At 43.9% G+C, this 21,947-nt stretch overlaps 1 protein-coding gene across 1 annotated transcript; it reads right to left on the minus strand.

The window, feature by feature from the left end:
* Positions 1-708: 708 nt before the first annotated feature.
* LOC123988061 lies at positions 709-1,575 on the minus strand. Its single transcript, XM_046286851.1, has one exon. The coding sequence runs from the start codon at positions 1,573-1,575 to the stop codon at positions 709-711; it is 867 nt and encodes a 288-aa protein (XP_046142807.1).
* Between the last annotated feature and the right edge of the window lie 20,372 nt (positions 1,576-21,947).

Below are 21,947 nucleotides of genomic sequence, written 5' to 3' on the forward strand. Positions count from 1 at the left end.
GGTAGTCACCACATAGTCTCCAGCCACCATTCTTTTTTTGGTCCATATGTAATGGACTTGCCCACTGACTACTAGAAGGCTGGCAAATCCCTGCTGCAATAAGGTGGTCAACTTCGGCTTTTGCTGCCTTTAATTTTTCCGGGGGCAACCTTCGCGCCCTTTCCGCGACCGGTGAGCCCCTGGTTACTATGTGGTGACGTACCTGATGGGCGGGAACTTCCTGTTTTTGTACTGTCCGAGTAATAGCAATAAATTCCTGTAACAGTCGTCTGTACGGGTTGTTTATGTCAACAGTCGTCAGTGAAGTTTGAGTCGCCGTCTGTAAAAAACCAGTAGTTTGTATTTTAGTTAATTCGTCGATCAGTCTCTTATTTCGTAAATCAACCAGAAGACCGAAACGCTTGAGAAAATCAGCACCGATAATAGGCTGTTGAACCTTCGCGACAATGAACTCCCACGTGTACGGACGACGCAATCCAAGGTTCAGAGTCAACCTCCGCGATCCGAATGTACTTATCGGAGTGCCATTCGCCGCATAAATCTTAGAGTCAGTAATGGCGGGTTCTCCTCTTACCGATCTGTGCGGCAATACGGAGATATCCGCCCCTGTATCAATTAAAAAATATAAGTTACTATTCCTATCCTTAATAGTGAGACGGCAGTTCTCGTCGCGACCATCCGACGCCATCTCGATCCGGGGTTGCGCAATCAGTTTCCCTGCGTGGCAGAGTTAGCCGAAACTCCAGTAGGCGGTGGACCTGGCCATCCACAAGGAATGACGCATCGATGGGCCCTTTGAGCGAACCTCCGGTGGTAGAAACAGTAGTTGTTCCCATCGCGTGAAGTTGACCGACTTCCAGATCGCCCCCTTCCAGGGCTACCGCGTGGTCGCCATCTTGGCTGGGACCTATAGGGTTGGCGGGACTGTCGCGTAGTGAGCGTTTCCACCATCGAGACTAGCTTCTCCACCTTAGCCTCCAGCACCTCTATCCTGGTGGACGGTGGTGGAATCACCGGGGTTGATGCTTCAATGGCCGCCACCCTCGGCACAGACATCTCTGCAATCTTATCAGCTAGGAGCGCTAGCCGTTGCAGATCCGCCGTATCGCTAATAGCGAGAACAGTTCTCATGCTCTCCGGTAATTGCTCCAAAAAGAGCGTACGCAGAACGTTTTCTTCGACTTGCCCACCAGCCAGGTTTCTAAGTCTCTGTAAACAATGCGAGGGTTTCTCGTCCACCACTTCACTTCCTCGCAGCAGCTTCCTCAATTTAGTCTCGTGGGACTCATCAAATGCTTCGATGATCTGTTTCTTTATTTCCTCGTATTTACCACGCGCCGGTGGAGAGGTCAATACGTCCATGACGAAGGGCAGTACAGTGTGGTCCAAATTCGTCACCACGTAACGGTACTTCGTATCGTCGCTGGTTATTCGCGCCAGATCAAAGGTCATCTCCACTGTGATGAACCATGCAGCCGGATTCTCCTTCCAAAACGGCGGTAGCCGTCGTAAGGTAGCTGAATTGATGGATGCCTCAGGAGCGGGCTCATTTACCGTTTCCTTTCGGTCCGCCATCTTGTCTTGCTGTCCGTCCTCTCGCGTGGGTGAATGTTCCAGCGGCATTTACTGTTTTTTTTTTTGCTTTGATTTCACGCGCTTAATAGCGGTTGCACTACGACGATCACGTCGGGGTCACCAATTGTAGGAATAAGTGATTACTTAGGAGTTAGGATTCCTACTTTATCAATTGATGGAAAACAAGCTCACTACCGTTTTTCATATAGGATTTTATTAATTGTCAATTATTATAAATTTGTAACTACGCTGTACATTTAACTGGTCCTAAAGCACTTGACACAGCTTAGAACGCTCAACAACGCATTTAAATTCTCTGATGAGAACACCCACGCACGGAATACAAGATTTCTCAAACACAAAGCTACCGCTTCAAACGTCCCCACGAGAATGGAAAAACTTCCCTCCGGAACGGGAAAACGACGCTTTTCCCGGAAGTAGATGTCGCGGTAAATTTATCGGAAGTGTACGCTTCGGCGAGACGGTCGACCATCAGCAGAAGTCGCCACAAGCCTTTCTACTTAGACGCCACCTTATAACTACTAGCTGAACTAAATTTGTCACGTAACTTGCTCTGTAGTATCCAGATAATGGCGGAACTCGTCTTTGGGAATGCTTTTACGGGAATACACTTTTCGTCCTTATATGAGAAGATTTTGATCTAAATAAGGGTTCATTCGAAAGAGGAAGGTTCAATGCAGGGCGGTCTGGTCACCGTTTGAGTCAAAGAACTGTTTTAGTGACCTAAAAAATACTTGGAACCTGCGGATGTATTTTGTCGATTCTTCCTCTACTTTGGACACTCATATTATTAAATATGGACACAATCTCGTTAAACCATGAGTTGACCGCCCTGCATTGGACCTTCCTCTTTCGAATAAGCCCTCACCCAGCCCCAAATCTTCTCATATAAGGACGAAAAGTGTATTCCCGTAAATCCCTTTTTAGGCCCATTTTTGCCGGTAATGTCACCTCGCTGCATTACCCTAGTCTACCCCCTTAAGCATAAATACAGTAACACTGTAAAGAGAACCACTGCGAGTAGAGAACCCCTGAGAGAGGTATCCAGAAGTTCTTACGGGACCTTACTCAGGCTCCTCAAGTAACGAAAACTTAGCGTCGACAAAGATAAGGCTCTTCCGCGAACGCTGAGTTAACATTAGCAAAAGATAACCGGCTCTCTAAAAATAGGCGCCTGGGAAGCCAAACCTCAGCACCTTTTACAATATAAATATAGGGCCCGGAGCCCAGATAGTCAGTCTACCGGGATCTTTTAACAACGCAATATCAAACCAGTGAAAGGATTAAGTGTTCAAATAAGGATTAAATTAGTTCCGCAGAAGTTCTCTAAGTTAGTGCCCATACGTAAGCCTTTCATAAACATATTTTATTAAACACTTATATATTTTACTTGAATCCTGCGTATTTTTCCTACCCTTGTCAAAACGTGGAATCTCATTTATTATATTTATTCCTGATCGTCATTATACTCAGAATTAATTCGTGAATCATTATTATGTGCTATTTATATTTCAATCATCCGCGATCACTATTATTTGCTTATTTCTATTGTCTATGGAATCCTACGACAAGACCCAACGTAACTCAATTATTAATGTACTAAAATCACCAACTTGATTCTCGTTTTAATCTATATTCCATCTTTATTCTTCCTTCCAGTCAGAGTGCTCTCAAAGGAGTTGCACCTGCCCTCACTATCCTATTAGAGTGCGCTCAAGAAAGTCGCACCGACATCTCAACTTAATATTCTACTTGCAATCAAGGTGAATCAAGTGAGTAATTAAACAATAGTATGACATATTCAATTTATTTTTACATCTCCAATACGTGACGGTCTTTGTAGGACAAACGCAGTCGTAAAGCCACTCGTCGTGGTGGTACCAAACAACGAGCTAGGGCAGTTATTAAACGGCACATTCAACTGGTACGAAAGGAGTTAGAGACTCAAGTCATCCGGGTGAATCGTGTTACTCACCTGTGTCGGAGGCTTCGACCATTTGCCTGGGTCCTCGCTCGCCGCAATTTATCGACTTAACCGAAGAACCAGAACCCGAATCGGTTAACGTAGCAGATACCAACGAGATTCCAAGTGACATCCTAAAACTTATACTTAACCTCTCAGAATAAAAGCTTTATACCCTGCTATCCTGGAGCACTTTCATTTAATTCAGTTTGCCCTTACCGAATCGAGAACCCTGCAGGGACGTTTATTCGTCCGCCAGGCTACTTCGATGATTCGGCGGACCCACCTTAAACAAAAACATCTTTCCTATTTATTTTCAAAAATGAACCTGAGTAACTTACCTACTCACTTCTCACGGCGCGTGCGTCCGAACCGCTCCGGATCCGCGTCCGTAACACTATCCATGAATTGTGCGTAGAATCAAACCTCAACCACTTGACGAAAACTTTATTTTCCTTTCGTTGTAGAACCTTCTCCACTAAATATGCATCATGATTTTTTACTTTTTGTGGTTCATATTCGTAGAACCCGCCGACCAACGGTTGTTTTTGCATATCTTACAACAGATACGTTACAGGATTTGTTTGTTGAATTTTAATAATTGCGAAAATTTCAGTTGTCCAATTCGGTGTATAACCCTTTGCGAATAAGGTTTTGTATTTACTAACTCGCACGTGATCACCGACCTTGTACTTGGCCGGAGCTGCAATCTTTATATTAGAATATACGGACGATAAGAGTTTGTCCGCATGTTCCGGTGTTACGTCGACGGGACGGATTCTAATCGTACGATGCCTCCTATTGTTATAATCTGAGACCAGCGTCGCGTCGGTAAGACGATCGTCCATACATAGCTTCCATTAAGCGTGAACTTTTTCCACATTTCGTTTTTCAACGTTCTATTCCAACATTCTATTATCGATGCTTTCATTATGCTGTGCGTAGAGTAATGATTTATATCGTATTCTTTCAAACGATTTCGGAATTCTGTATTATAAAATTCCTTTCCCTTATCCGTTTGAAGATTCTTCAGTTTTCTTCCATCATTCAAAACGTTTAAAAATGCATTCGTAACGTTTTTTCCATTTTTCGTTTTCACTCCTACAGCCCAAGCGTATTTAGATAAGACATCGATGACGGTGAGTATGTAATTGTGGCCATTGTTGATTCGCGCATGCCGTCGCATGTCTACGAGATCCGCTTGCCAGAGATCATCGTAACCGCACAATGACTCGTCTACGTCTAAAGTTACGTCCCGCTGGCGCGTGCCACTCGTTGACCAGCTGCATCTTCTCGTCCGTTATATGATTACTCTTCACCTTCTTCATGTTTGCAAACTAACATCATGCTTTACGAACGTGTCGACTTATAATCAACCCGACTTCTCGAAGTTCTTCGATTGTAGAAACGATCTCGTTGTCATGCCCCGTATGTCCTGGGGATTTCGAGGATACAAGAAGACGTAATTTTTCGACGAGGTCGTTTGGGTCATTCCAGTGCGCGTAGTTCACTGCGTTATCGTTAGCCACCATATCGAACGGTATCAGATTACCTCTACGCCGCTCGCTCTTAAGCAATTTTGCAATGATATATTTATACTTGTAACCCTTGTTACTTTTCACAAGCCCCGACGAGATATGCCTGCGTCTATGAGCGTTCGACGACTTTAATATTTCCGCAAATAGTAATTCGTACAAACCAGTTGTTCCTCTGTACCGCACTCCATTAATAATCACATCGTCGTTTTTGTTTACATCGAAAACTGAACTTCCAAGCATTAATTTGTTACGTTGTACGTATACTCCATACACGTCATCTATCTTCTTCTCACTATCGGTAAAGAGTAATCGAATGTATTTTGCTGCCAACGGTCCCAAATTTTCCTTGAAATGGCTGCGTATGTTTTCGCTAGGCTTGTCCAAAATTCGCTGTATGGAAACATTAAGATTCTTGTCATAGTCGTCGCCGTACGTTTCAACGGTATGTATCGACTCTTCATTATAGAAATTGGAACGACCTTTCGCCATATGCGTTGTCTGTTCACTCGAAGATGTACCAGGTTCGGAATAAATGCGTGCTCTTGCAGTTTGTGCGCTTTGAGGGTTAAGAAAAGGAGTTGACGTCTGTTTTTGCAATTCTTTAATATCCAAAGTTGAGAATGTCGACTCGTATTTTATATCGATGTCTGAATGTGGCGATTCCGTCGACATTTTCTCGATAATTCATTCCAGCGGTTTTACCACAGGTCTCAATCGTTTTTCGATGACTCTCTCCTCGTCGACGCTCTCCGATTTGAGAGCTCTGCGTTTTTTGCGTATAGCATCGCTTGTTTTAGCTATAGCATTTGGAATTTTACTCGATTCTTTGATATTACTATTATCCATTGCAAAAGAGAAGACGTCTACCCGCTAAGCGTTCTATCGAAGGACTAAATGTTTCAGAAAACGGCAAATTCGTTAAATCGTTTTCTGTAACGGCCACGTTCCATCGAGCTGTCCTTGTCGATTATTACGAAACCATATTTCTGTTCCCAACACGGTGCACACAATTTACGAAAATTTTCGTGCAACATGTTTGTATTTATATGATTGTTATAAATGTGGTGTAGATTCGTACCATCTTGTTTGAACACGATCAAAGGTTGACATTGTCGCGAATTAGGTGTTTCGGTATTCTCGCGGGCTGCTGTTTAGAATATGGGACAAGTCCCCTGGGGGCGTCCATATATGTGGTTCATAAGTGCCACAAATTTTTTTTAAGTGTCACAATACTTTTCTTTAAAAAGTAAAATTCCAGCCCTTTCTCATGGCGGGGCACCCCTACCCCATAAGATATACCCTAACTGTTGCGTATTTTTGCGTGGTCAGCGCGGTCAGAAATAACACACACCTGCGTAACGGTAACACAAACAATGTATTTTGTACAAACAAAAGTATATACAAGAGAGAAATATTTACAAAAGCGTTCACAAGTTCTTTACAGAGAGCACACGACAATATATACAAAAATTACACTCGCACACTGCGTGGACACGAACAAAGATAGTGCAATGATTGCGTGGGCACTGCTTGATCGAAGACAAAGCGTGGACAGGCGTAACACGTGCGTTTACTCTGAGCGTTCGATCAAGAAGAAGGAAATCAATTATGGCGTCAATCGTGCCGGCTCCGCGTGGAGAGAGCACCGCGAGGACAAAGTGGGCCCGAGAAGTGCTGCCGCTATCGGTAACGACGCACCAACGAAGTATTTTCGTTGCCAACTTCGTCGTTCCGCGTAGACTTGGGGAATTTCGCCAACACTAACATAACCCAATCATCCTTGCGAACAATTGTGGAAAGACATTAAAACTGTGTAAAAAAAAAGAAAAGTTGTGAGAAAGTTGTAAGAAAGGTTGCTTATTATGTTAAAAAAAAGATCAATGCTTCATTCACAAATTTTGAATGTTCTGATCATTTACCTCCCCATAACTCCCGACTCCAACGCCTTCTGCAAGTGAAACCACCACCACTGTGTCCCCCATGACCCCCTCTATTGCTTACAATAGCAGGCGCCCCCCTCTTAAGCAGACCACATGAGAAAGGGCTGGAATTTTACTTTTTAAAAGAAAGTATTGCGTCACTTAATAAAAAATTTGTGGCACTTATGAATCACATATATGAACCCCTTATGCGCCGCAGGTGCATGTCCCATATTCTAACCTGGTGCCTATTAATGTACTCAACTACTGATTTATTCAAGTAAGTAAGAAATTAATATGCTTTAATAAGTGAGTATGCTTTCTCAAGATATACAGGAAAATAATAATGCTAATATTACAATGTGTACGGGCTAGATAAAAAATACAATAAGAAATTACAATGAGTACGCCCTAAATGAAAAATACAGTAGAAAATATATATTAGTATGTATTAGACTATGGACACAGCCAACACTCTGAATAATTGCCAACCACGCTAAGTATTGGAAATTATCAACATCAGTAACTTGTACGGTATCCTCAGACACGAGCGGACTCTAGCCTACAGGTCGCAATCGGTTTCTGGTCTAGCCAGAGCTATGTTAGTACAGGCCGTTTCAAGGAACTCCGCTCCTCGCTAGCTCTTTACACTTGAGTATGAACTCAATACTAACATGTGGTTAACACGTTGCGGACCATGAGTAGGGTGTCCACAGATCCGAAGAGTCTCGTACGTCGCTACTGAAAAATAAGGATTATCTTACTCTTGCGCTCTATCTTTGCCTAAGGAAGTCAGCGCAGAGCTTTTCCTCTATAGCCAGAGTGGTGTCTGTATTCAACCGAGTCGGAGACGATCTGATCTTTCGCTGCGCGGAACGCCTCTATTTATAGTCAGATTTTGCTGACCAAGCGCGTTTTTTCTACATAGAATTCCTGTTGACTTCTGGAATTTCCCAGCACGTGTCCCCCGAGCACCCGTACTCCCTAATCTATACGCGGTCTCCCTACTCTATGATTTCACCCCACCGCATAGTGAGCCAGCGAACCAGAAAAACTCGCCAAAATTCGGTTTCGGAATTTCTCTGATAGAAGTGTACTAGTATCAAGTATATAAATTAAAGTACTTTTTGTGAAAATTTCAAGTCGATTTGTTGATTAGTGCTCCAATGGCAATTATTTAAAGTTGGAAAATTGCGTTTCAGAATTAAAAAGGAATTTCTAGCAGATGTTCGAAAATTTATGTATTTTTATAAAATTAAGTTATACATCTAAAATTTCTTCACCTCGTTGTATATATTTATCATAAAAATAATGCAGAAAATGAAAAAATACATAAAAATATACACCTATAAGCAATTTTATATGCGTTATCCTCTGATTTTCAATCCTGGTCACGCTACCAAAACGTCATACAGTTACATACCGCTTTTAAATTATGAAAATAAGGTATCATTACATTCCTATCGATGTGCACTTGAAGCTGAGTCTGCGTCTTTTTGCGCTTTTTGGATAATTCGTAGGATATCATACAGAACGTACGCGAGAAGTTGGTTTCCATTCATCATTCTTTACGTTCGGTAGGTTGAGGTACTTATTCATTTCGGTTCAAAATTTACATACATAGTGGTATTTTTTGTTTAATATTGAACTAATGTGTTTAATAAGAATATATTAAAAAAATTATATTAATAATTATACTAATAATTATTTATATTTAAACAATGGAAGAGATATCAAATTCACAAGATTTTCTACCTTAAAAACTATCAATTTTATGAAAAAATAGAACACTAAAAATTATTGTTTTCCTTGGAAGATCTTTTATCGAACAATGGATTCTTCAGATCCAGTTATATCGACTATGACTCTCGAAAAAAGGATTCAAAAAAGAAAAAGACTTCCATATCCACAGGAAGTAGTAAAGTTACTTCAAATTCCTTCGATTCCTGAATCCTATCCTGTGTAAAGTTGCGAAGTTCTTCCTCTCACTGAGTTCTCCGCGTACCTTTTTGTATGATTGAATCTAAACTGTTAGTTAGGTATAGGTTCTTACTTACCTTCCGCTGGGCGAGGATACCTGTAGAGATGGGTCGTCCTGGTGATTGGAGACAGTAGGGTAGATGTTCGAGTGAAGATCACACACTTCCGAGCACAACAAATGTTTATTGGTTTTACGTACAATTCTTAACTTGCGCGCGTTTTACAAATGACGATTTGCTCTGTCGGGTCTCTGAGTCCCGTAGCAGAGTCGTATTTTGCGGATTTCTGTACGCGTGTTAGAATTAAATCCGGATTCGCGTTAACGGACTGGCCGATTCTGAACGAATTTTACGTAACTGATCTGGTGACGATGACTTTTGAGTCTGCGCTAACTTATACTGGTTCTGCGCGATAATTGATCTGATCTGTGTCTACATTATAATTGATTGTGAATTGTTCCTGAACAAAATTTGATCTCGTCTGTTTATGCACTATAATTGATCTGATCGCGGGCGGCTTGATCGCGTTATTATATATTGATTAATGAGGTCGACTTTTGATTTGGCAATTCGGGTGAACCACCTCGTCCGGATCGTCAGCGTTCTCGCCGTACGACGACCCGGCTGAGTTGCTCACTCAGAATTTTTGCGGAGCGATGAATTTGGATGGTGCAATAGAAGTTCAAAGAATTTGTATAGCGAAATATAAGTTTAAAGCATTTGTATAGCGAAATATAAGTTTAAAGAATTTGGGTGGCGAAATAGCGGTTTAAAGAATTTGGGCGGCGAAATAGAAGTTTTAAAGAATTTGGGTGACGAAATAGAAGTTTTAAAGAATGCGTCGCAGGACGTGACACCTGTTACTGTAGCCGAAATCTGCGATAAAAATATACCCGGTCTTGAAGAAACTTTCACATTCTTAAATAACTTAGAACTGTCAGAAGAAGAATGTTGAAGGTTGTAAAATTGGAATTCGTAAATCGATTCCAACGATTCGTAGATCATTCGTTACATACATATATTTTTATCCGACTTCGAAAAGGAGGAGGATACTCAATTCGATGTGTATATATTTTGTTTTTTTGTTTTTTATGTATGTTCACCGATTACGGCGAGACGGATGGACCAATCGGAACGAAACCTTTTGCATCTGGTAGAGTATGTCTCCCGATTGGTCCCGTTATAAAAACATTTTATATTTTTTCACTCCAAACGCTTTTTATTGCAAAAAAACGTACTATTTCATGTACGTACGGCGCACAGTGGTCAAAAATCACTTTCTAGGTGGACAAAACTCTGAAATCCCGTTTTACCATTCAGAATGAGGTAAACCTATAAATAATAATAATAATAGATGTATTTTCACTTATTTAGGTGAAGTTTAGTTCAGTTATAGGGTTAAACTCAGTTATAGGGTTAAACTCAGTTATAGGGTTAAACTCAGTTATAGGGTTAAGTAATTTATTTACAGAATAAATACTAAATTATAAAATTAACATTAAAATGAAAAATAAAATATTAAATTATAAAATTATAAAATTAACATTAAAATGAAAAATAAAATATTAAATTATAAAATTATAAAATTAACATTAAAATGAAAAATAAAATATTAAATTATAAAATTATAAAATTAACATTAAAATGAAAAATAAAATATTAAATTATAAAATTATAAAATTAACATTAAAATGAAAAATACTCAGAGTGCCCCAACCCCCGAAAGGGGCGCGGGCTACCAGGACGACCTCTGGTCGATCCAGGCCGAGCCCCAACCGAGCGCGTCTCCGGGTGGCGGATAGGAGGACGACCGGGTGCGTGAAGTGGGCCCCGAGTACCGTGGAACGGGACGCCTCAGGCGACCAGGAAACGGAAAAGGCGCGCCTACGGAGTGCCCCGGCCAATGGGTGCTATAAGTGACTCCTGAAGGCCTAAAAACCCTCGGAGGGGAATTAAAGCCCCGTCGCGGACTAGCTCCCCAAGCTAAGGTGTAAGCAATCGTGCCGAGAGCTAGATGGCATCGGGGTAATGGTGTCACGAACGATGCCCTTGGGGTACCAGGCGCCCCCCATTGTATCTAGCCTTACCCCTGCAAGCGGGCTCTGCAGGGGTGGACCTATACTTCGCGACTACTCGTGGTACACAAACATGGACACGAACACGGACACGAACACCAGAACAACAAACACCAACATGAACGTACCCGGAAGCGGGCTGGTTGAGGAGGGAAGGGACCCAACTTTGGGGACCGCCTCCGAAACACCGCCGACGGGCGGTTCTGGGGTGAGTATGTCTGAGGCAGGCGAGGTCACAACCTTGCCGGCTCTAGACTTACTCACCCTCAATGAGGAGCCTTCCTCCGGCGACTCCGGGGCCGACCAGGGAGCAATCCCAGGACCGAACCCGGTAGCACGAAGGAAGGTAAAGCCCAGCGGAGCAGCGAGAAAGAAGAAGGCCCGCATGGCGCTCTTAGCGCTGACGGAGTCTTCCGACAAGACGGCTACCGCTGAGACAACATGCAAGGCTAAGATGGCCCCTGCGACGGCCGCTGCGAGGGGGGGCCCGGTTACAGGGAAACCCCGCGCAAAGACGTCGCAGGTGGATAGCAAGGGGGCGGAAGGTAAGGGACTCAAAAGGACCCGACCATCCGTCTCCCCTAACACTCAGCCTTGCGGGAAGAAGAGACAAAGGATCTTTCCTTCGCCAAAAAGCTTCAGTGAGGCGCTGACGGCGGAGAGGAGGCTGGCGATCGCGCCGGCCAAGTATCCGGAGTCGACCCTCACTGAAGCGCAGGCTTCCGCCATCGAACAGGCGATTGTGGGAGCGTTGTGTGGGCTCCAGAAAGGGGAGACCATGCCGAGCTTCGACGAGTGCCGGTTCGGAGGGGGCCTGCTACTGGTGACTTGCGCGGACACCGGAGCGGTAGAATGGCTGAGGGCCATAGCCACCACAATCAGGCCTTGGGAGGGGGCGGTCCTCCAAGTGCTGGATGGCCGGCGCCTCCCAAAGCTCAACAGGATGGTCACGGTCATCCCCGGCCCTCCGGTGGCCACGGAGGCAATCTTAAGAATGATGGAGGGTCAGAACCCGGGGCTCCACACGAACCTTTGGAGAGTGTGGAGCAGGAGAGGGGGGCGGAATTCGTTAACTTTCGTCCTGGGGGTTGACCCGGCATCATATAGCCTCATCAAGAGGCAGGGTTCGGAAGTCCACGTGGGACTGCGCAGGGCACTCTTTAGAGAGGGACCTGCCGGGACCACGGAGGACAAAAAGAACCCCAACATGGTCCCAGGGAACAAACCGGGACCAAGAACCCCGGTGATGGAGGAAGGGAAGGCGGGGGTGAGTGGTGTGGATGGAGGAGAAGGGGAGCCCAGGGCGCTGGCAACGGCGCCCACGGAGACCCTTCCCCCTGCGCCGATACCCTCCCACCCACCCCACCCAAGGGCTGCAACACAGTGACGGCGGCCGCCGGATCCTCCCAAGGACCGAAGGCCGCCGAAATGCAACCTCCGTCTAATGGGAGCATCCCCAGGGCAGTAATGTCAAGGGGAAGGCCGACCACGGCGGAGGCGACGAGAAGGACCGGGCTTCTGGGGGTGCAAAGGGGGAGCCAACGCACCCTGACACACACCCTGAAGGCCGGCACCAGGGGAAGAAGAGGGATGGGCCCCGGCAAGGGCCCCCCCCTCACAAGTAGGTACAATGGGCCCCGGCGGGGAACATAACGTACCTCAACCAAGCGAGACTGGACCACATCTGGCACCAACAAGGTGTCAGAAGGTACCAGATTCTCGCAGATCAATTTGCAACATTGCAAGGCGGCAACGGACATCCTCCTGTGCCGCCTAACGATGGGGCAGACAGATATAGCCCTCATACAGGAACCTTGGATCCACAAGGAACGTGTAGGAGGGCTAAACACGGGGTGTGGCTCACTCCACTATGATGCCACATCCACAAGGCCCAGGGCCTGTATCTTCGTTAAAAAGGAGATCGCGGCCCTGAAACTTAATGAATTCTGTACAGCTGATCTTCCAGCGGTTAAGGTTAAACTTAACCTCGGTGGGAATACGTCAGAGCTGGTGGTATGCTCGGCGTACCTACCGTACGACTCCGAGGAACCTCCACCTACGAGGGAACTGAGGGCTCTGATAGATCACTGTGCTGTCAATGGTCTGCACCTGGTGATCGGTTGCGATGTCAACTCGCACCACACCGTATGGGGCAGCACAAACACCAACGGTAGAGGCACAGCACTGCTGGAGTACCTCGCCACCACAGGTTTGGAGATCCTTAATTTAGACTCCTCCCCCACCTTTGTCACTTCCCGTAGACAGGAGGTGATTGATCTGACCCTGGGCTCCGCCAAGGTGACATAGGTCATCAAACACTGGAAGGTACGGGACGAGAGCAAGCTCTCGGACCACCGCCTTATCACTTTCAAACTAACAGGCGACAGGGAGGGCGGCACTGGTGAGGCTTATAGGAACCCAAAGGCCACCAACTGGGCACTCTACAGAGAGGGCCTGGAAGGGAGGCTGAAGGGGAACTGCCAGCGTCCCAGGACCGTAGGCGAAATTGAGCAAGCGGTGGAGCACCTGAGTTACGCCATTACTCAAGCCTACGAGGCTGCCTGCCCGGCCAGAACCCGAAACAACTAGCAAAAGGGTCCCCTGGTGGAACAAGAAATTGGACCAAGCCAGGAAGGACACCCGTAAACTACTGAATAAAGCCACGAAGGCCAACACGGAGCTAGCTTGGGACAACTACAAAAAGTCCCAGCAAGCTTACAAAAAGTTAATACGAACCAGCAAGAGGACGGCCTGGAAGACCTTCTGCAAAGAAACCGAAGCACTACCTCTAGTTGCCAGGTTAAGGAAGGTCTTCACGATAGGCCCCTCACCGAAGTTGGATCGTCTTAGACTCCCTAACCGAAGTCTAACGAACAACCACAAAGAAACATTAGAACACCTTATTCAAACACATTTCCCAGGCTCAGTAGCACAGGATCGGGAGCGGCGCCGTAGCGATACCGCGCGCACCGACCCTGTTCCAGCGGACTGGGTAATGGCTGAGAAGGTGATAAACACGGACAGGGTGAGGTGGGCCATCGGCTCCTTCAAAAAATTCAAGAGCCCAGGCACTGACGGGATCTTCCCAGCACTTCTTCAAGAGGGCGGAGAGGACCTGTACAGGCGCCTGGGCCAGATCTTCAAATCCTGCCTAGCGATGGGCTACGTACCCAAAGCCTGGAGATACTCCAAGGTAGTGTTCATCCCGAAACCAGGGAAGGACAACTATGACCTTGCCAAGTCGTACAGACCCATCAGCCTTACCTCTTTCATGCTTAAAACGCTGGAGTGGCTGGTTGATAGGTACATAAGAGACGAGGTCTTGGTCAGCAAACCACTGCACCCCTCTCAACACGCGAATCAAAACGGCAAATCCACCGAAACGGCACTTCATAAACTGGTAGGTTTAATTGAAGGCGCCCTGTCGAACGGTGAATCCGCCCTCTGCATCTTCCTCGACATCGAGGGGGCGTTTGATAACACCCCTCACGATGCTATACAGGAAGCTGCGAGGAGATATAACATTAAGGATTCCGTCGTAAGATGGATCCACAACATGCTGACCAATAGAATAGCCACAGCAAGCCTGGGAGAAGAGACGGTGAGGGCCGACGTCGCGAGGGGCTGCCCGCAGGGAGGAGTCCTGCCCCCCTTGCTGTGGACCCTCGTGGTTGACGAACTCATACGAACACTCACCACGGAAGGCTTTCAGGTTCAGGGTTACGCCGACGACCTTTCTATTACGGTCAGAGGCAGACACCCGCTGGATTTAGCGAGGAGATTGCAAAAGGCCATCACACTCGTAGAATCTTGGTGTCGATCACAGTCAACGCTCTCGGTCAACCCGAGCAAAACGGAGTTGGTCCTATTCACAAAGAGACGACGCTTTTACTTTAAGGCTCCTCATCTTTTTGGGACGCAACTACAACTCACAGATAAGGTAAAATATCTAGGTGTAATACTAGATAAAAAACTCACCTGGAAGAACCACGTGAACAGGCAGATCCAGAAAGCAATCAGCACCTACTGGGCCTGCCGCAGAATCTTTGGCCTCACATGGGGACTCAAACCAAGGATGGTCTGGTGGATACACCAGGCCATCCTTGAACCTGTCATAACATACGCCTCGATTGTGTGGTGGACCTCCATGAAGAGGGGAGCACACAGAAGGGCTATAGAAAGAATATACCGAATAGCGTTGCTGGGGATAACAGGTGCACTCCCCACCACGCCCACTATGGCAATGGGTGCGCTGCTCGATATCAAGCCACCCCATCTAACAGTGATGGCAACGGCTTGGAGAGCGGCTATCCGCCTCCATCAAGCTGAAGAATGGTCCCGGTGAGCGGCGGGCACACCGAGATCCTCAGAGATCTGGGTTCGGAGTTAATTCTGACCCAAGGTGGAGAACGCTGCAAGACGGAGTACCTCTTCAGACGAGAATATGATTTAATCCTCCCAGATAGGGAGAAATGGCTGGAGGACCCAAACGGCATTCTGACTCCGGGGGAGGGGGGGGGGGGGGGGGGGCTGGTCTGGTTCACAGACGGCTCCAAGACCGGATCTGGCACCGGAGCCGGGATTGCGGGGGAGAGCCCAAGGGTCGAAATGACCCTCAAACTGGGCCACCACGTTACAGTCTTCCAAGCAGAAGTGTTTGCCATCTGGGCCTGCGCTAAATATAATTTGGAAAGGGCCCACTCAGGAAAACACATCTATATCTGCAGTGACAGCCTGGCCGCGCTTAGAGCCCTCCACAAAGTGGAAATTGGGTCGAAGTTAGTCAAGGACTGTGCACTGACTTTGAGACAGCTATCTCTGAACAACAGAGTTAAGCTGCTATGGGTACCAGGGCACGCTGGTATCCCAGGCAACGAGAGGGCCAACGAACTGGCACGACTGGGGGCGACAAGCTCCCAGCCATGTCATGAGTACCCCATTGGCGTCTCAACCTATGCGTTGAAAGGCCTGGCTAAGGACTGGTTAAACCAGGAATTCACCAGGCTCTAGCATAACGCAAACGGCATGAGACACACGAGGGCCCTACTTGAGGGACCGTCACAAAAGCTGGGTGACACCTTAATCCACCTGGACAGGGCGCAATTGCGCATGCTCGTGGGCCTAGTGACAGGACACTGGTACACGAGGAAACACCTCGCGCGCATGGGACTCACAGAGGAGTCGACATGCCCGAGGTGCGAGGAGGACGACGAAACACCTCTCCACGTACTCCTAAGATGCAGGGAACTAAGGGCCCTTAGAGGATCAATCCTGGGAACCTTGGAACCCTCATCATTAAGCATTTCGGCTGACCTGGTACCGGTGCTTCTAAATCTTGCAACAGAAGCCCAGCTGCCAAGGTACAGCCAGTAAGGAGGCTGCCTAGCGGCCCGGGTACAATGGTCCCCAAGGACTGAGTGCCCGGCTAGCCTCACCTAACAATAATAATAATAAAAGATGAAAAATAAAATATTAAATTATAAAATTATAAAATTAACATTAAAATGAAAAATAAAATATTAAATTATAAAATTAACATTAAAATGAAAAATAAAATATTCAATTAGAAAATTAGAAAATTAACATTGAAATGAAAAATAAAATATTAAATTAGAAAATTAAAAAATTATAATTTATATAAAAATAAGAAAATTAAAAAACTTCTTCACTCGAATCATCTTCTTCACTTGAGATCATCTTCTTACTTAATAAATAAAGTACATCCGAATCTAATGGTATTTTATTTTTCTGTACAGGTTTCCGATATGAAGCAATGACAGAGTCCGATGAAACTAATAACATAGTTAGCAAATCACTATTGGTGTCTATTCTTGAGTTTTTTTTGTATTTGGTTTTCTGTAATTTCTAAAGTCTTTATTCCCCGCTTCTTGAGCCTCTTCGGTAAGTTGCCCAATCGGAACGCATTGATTTTCAATGGTTTGGGCGCTGTGGTCGAAAATTTTATGAATTGTGGGAGTCACCCTATACCAGGGGTACAAATCTAAGTACATCCGCTTCGTTTCGGCCATGTAATCCCTAAACTTTTTGACATCGATTTCAAAGCCCGAAGAAAGACTTTGGAGAATGACTCTGAATCTGTTTATAAGGGCTTCATCTAAGCCAGTTATTGACGCACTTATAGTCGAATTCTTAAAAAATCTTCTGACCATGTTTCCATCATTGGTGTTGCCGAGTCCTTGTTTTGGTTGGTCAACGTTGAGGCCTAACTGGTCTTTGAATTCTTTTTGAATTTTGAATTTTTGCAAAGAAAAATTATTGCGATCTTCTTCCGTTTTCAAAGTTTTTTTCGTTGGGTTTAATGTAAACCTGTACGCGATGTTAAGAAGGAATTCGAAAGTCCTAATCTATCCATGTAGTGTAGCCAAACCAAAACTGTAATGTTCTATGGTGTCTTCTGGAAGTGAAGAATTTGGGTCTTGAAATACCTTAGGGGTTGCTTTGCATATATAGCAAGTCTGAGTTGACTTGGTGCCTGTCAATGCGTTACAAGCTTTACCATCAAGCATAGTTAACGCCAAATTGTGCGTTATAGATATTTCCTTATTTTCAATATTAACTTTGGTAGGAGTCAGAGCTCGAATTTCTTCATTCAGAGATTCCGTTTCAGAAAATATTAGGGAGGCTGTTTCTTTTTGAAACATAAATTTTATGGGACGACAGTATCTAGTTGATCCTGGAACATTGTTTTTCCATACACATGATTGATCGTTTATAGATACGAAATTCAATGGTACCAGCGAAAACATGAAAATATTTTCATCGCTTTCTTTTTCAGAAGAAAATTTTTGGTTGTATTTGCTGTGGCCCCCACTTCCATTGCATCCCCATTTGCAAAATAATTTATATTCATAAATTCCCATGTCAACTAGCTGCTTTAATACGGGTAATTGTGAAACACATATTTTTCAGCTGTTATATTTAGCAATCCTTGCAACGATATTTCCGCTCTACATTAGGTAATTACTACACTGTCTCGCGGAATACAAGCTTTTTTGGCTCGTAGTAACCTATAATAGGGAGGATACAAATTGTGACCAGCTTCTTTTGCTGTTTGTCTCAACAGACTATAGGAAGCTTTCGTTAATCCGCAGTCCACAAACAAGGCCAAAGCTTCTTCAGGTGACAAGCATCGCATGTTTGTGGAGTTCGATTTTGTTGAAGAAGATGGCTGTTGTCCAAAGGACTCCCGCGCCTCTTTTACGAGTTTTGAAGCACCACGTCTACCTCAAGCATAAAGTGAGAGCTGTGCAGCGTAGGTTAATTTTTCGCTGTCGACCATCAGTAAATCATTGATTTTCCTTTTTTTTGTTTTGTCACTGGAGTCAATAAAATCTTTTTCAGGGCGTCCTGTACGTATAGAAGTAGATTGAATTTCTTTCTGTATAATGCGAAGGTCGAAATCATAGGAATCAAGCCATCTTGAATATTTGTTGAAAAAAACTTCTGGTTTTCGACGGCATTTTTCCCATCTTTCCAAAATTTTGTCTGAAAAGTGAGCAACACTGTGTTTCAGTGGTTCTAATATGATGTCTTCTAGGCTGACAGTGTTAGTGGCAGCAGCAAGAACGTAACTTAATAAGTTATCATTTCGATCTTTTTTCGGGAACTTCGCCCACTCTTCATAAAATTGCCTTCGCGTAATTCGAACTACAGTGACTGAAAAAAAATCTGTACAGCACAGAACGAAAAAATAATTGTAGGTCTTACCTGTATCAGTAATATCCATTGTTAAAGAAAAACTATTGGAGATAATAAAGAAAGTACTTAAAAAGTTCGTGTACACGACCGCGGTAGAAACAACCGTATTCTCTCCAAAAAGGGGAAGGGCGGGTAGCCTCGGACACTTGAATAAAATGCAAAAAAAACATAGAATCAATCAATTTTAATCAAATTTCTCTTTCAGGTAACAAACATAGGGTCTATCTGATTCATTATATCATAAAAAAAACATATTTCTTAAATAACTTTAAGACAACAAACAATAAACTGGAACCTCTGTTTAAGCGTCAATGAAATTTGATGGTCTCTGTAAACTCACCTTCAGCGAAACTAAAATTTATATAATGATCTCATTTGCTTGGCATGCATACAATTACTGGTTTGCAATTGTTTTTTAAGCACACAAGCCATGTTGTCATATGTCATTTGTATTTCTATATGACGTAACAATAAAGATATAAAAATGTCCGAGGCTACCCGCCCCGTCCGATTGTTTCTTGTATTCCGAACGTAGAGAAGGACAGCAACTAAATAACAAGGAGGTCGTGCGAGCTCAACCTTTTAAATACAAAAATAAAAATTCCTTATTTATGGTTTTTCGTCAATAAAACTTTCACCATCATATTTGTTTCGTTTTTCTGATTAAAATGACACAAGTGTAACAAACCATACAAATTTTGGATGGATGAAGTTAGTAAATGTAAAGTCCGAAATAAAATTTTAACATATATGGTACAGATATTTTTCACATATATGGAGAGAATACATACTGTAATCAGACAGTGAGATAGTGTAATCCCACTGCAGAAAATTAAGCACTTGTGTAAATCAAAATCTTTTAATTCTAAATACATATAGTAAATATTATCGTTTTTCCCCGTGGCCAATAGCTCTGCCCTCGATAATAATAAAAAATAAATAAGAAAATAGCTTTGCCATCGCCGAATAAAAAAAATCGTCTTTAAATCTTAAAAAATCTCTAAAACCCAAAACGCAAAAAATCGCAAAAAAACTCTATGAATATGAAAACTAGAAGGTTTAAAGAAAATAATGATGAAAGAATTGGCTTGGGACCTCTTGGGGGTGTGCAAGTAATTCTTCATTGAAAAACGGATATGTTTTCTATAATGATATAATTCATACTAGCTCAAACCATATCGAAACACTAACCCTGGTAGTAGAATATTAATCTTTATTTGAGTCTATGGCATACATTTTATATGAAATTTGAACAATCAAACCTATTTTTCTATTCAAAAAATAGCAAGACAATGAACACAGGAAAAAGGACACCTTTGTCAAAACACGGATTGATAATTCTCTCCAACGCTCATTGACGATCCAAAAATCTAAATATTGACATTTTTCCTTCTTCCAACTTGTTGTAAATAGCTTTGTTCCTTATCTAGTATTAATTTAGTTTGCGGTTAATGGCATTAGTGTGCCAGGTGGCGCCAGTTGAGTTCTATTATATTTTCTCTATGTTTATGTCATGTCTTTGTTTGCTTTTTTTATGTTCTATGATGTTCTTCGTTCTTATTCTATAATAAGTAATGGCGTCTAATATAAAGTCAGGTTTAATCCTGTGGACAGTAATATAATTAATCCTGTTCTTATCCTGTTCTTATTAAATACATTATACGCAACAGGTTATGGGCCCAGTAGCGCGGGTCAGTGCGTAAGTTGGTGGAAAAAGAACAGTGAAACGCTCGTGCGATCAGTACGAAAATAAAAAGGGTCTGTCGCACAGAAGACGCCATTTTTTAGAGACTTGATCATTTTTCTTTGTGAGAGCTCGGATTCTTCGGCAAGTAAGAAGGGCATAAAGGATACTCGCAGGGAGAATGGAAAAGGCAAAGAATTTCCACATACAGAAGTTCGACGGAAATAATTTCCAGCTATGGAAATTTCAGATGGAAATTGTATTACGTGCAGAGAAAATTCTGGACGTTGTCGATGGTAGCTTGATCCAACCGGCAGTGACTGAAATAGAAAAAAGGAAGGCGTGGGATGAAAGTAATTCGAAAGGTATGTTGTTCATCTCTACGGGCTTGGAATACAGTCAATTACAAACTGTCGTCGCATGCGATACAGCAGCACAGATGTGGAATCGTCTTAAGTGTGTGCATGAACAGCGCAGTTCGGTGAATAAGGTAACGCTCAAGCAGCAGTTTTTTAGTTATAAAATGCATCCAAATGACAGTATCGCTCAGCATATTAGTAAAATTGAGTCGATGGCCTTGGCACTAGCAGATGTGGGTGAGCGCGTTACCGACGTGGATAAAGTTGCAAAGACACTCGAAAGCTTGCCGAGTAGTTATGGTGCGTTCATAAATGCATGGGATTCGTACGACGAGACGAAACAGACATTCGAAAACTTAACCTCTCGCCTTCTCAAGGAAGAGAAGCGGCTTACGCAGGGAGAAGATGTCGAGGCGGCATTTGCAACGTTAAATGTGAAAAAGAAAAATATAAGCTCTCGTACTCTTAAAAGTGAAAAAAGCGCTGATCAAGGAAAATCGACTAGCAAGGCGAGTGTTGTGTGTTTTTATTGTAAAAAGACTGGTCACATGAAGCGAAACTGTTACAAGTTGAAAGCGAACAAGACAAAAAAGGACGACCAAGACGACGGCTCAAAGGATAATTTAAAGAATGTTGCGTTGAGCGCTGAATTTAAGAACATTTCAGTCTCCGGGTGTGAAAATGCGTGGCTTGCGGACAGTGCAGCGTCAAAGCATATGACTTTTCGAAAGGAGCTGTTTACAGAACTTCGGTCAATAGACGGTTCGTCTAATGTTGTTCAGATAGGGGACAACTCATTTGTAAAGGCGGAAGGCATTGGCACAGTAAAGGTTCTGGCACTCGTTAACGGACAGTGGGAGCCACGCACACTGGAAAATACTTTATATGTACCAAAATTAAAGAAAAATCTTTTTTCAGTGGGAGCGGTTACGAGTAGACAATTTAAGGTTACCTTCGACGATAGTAAGATTGAGGTGCGAAATCAGAATGTCGTTGCTACGGGCATGAAAATGGCTAACCAGTGTTATAAGATGCTGTTCAAGGAGAAAGACGTCGAGCAGGCGAATACAGTGACGGAAGCAACGGTGAAGCTATGGCATGATAGATTGGGCCAT

Source organism: Osmia bicornis, chromosome 1 (genome assembly GCF_907164935.1).
Source record: "Osmia bicornis bicornis chromosome 1, iOsmBic2.1, whole genome shotgun sequence".
In the NCBI taxonomy this organism is placed as follows: Eukaryota; Metazoa; Arthropoda; class Insecta; order Hymenoptera; family Megachilidae; genus Osmia; species Osmia bicornis.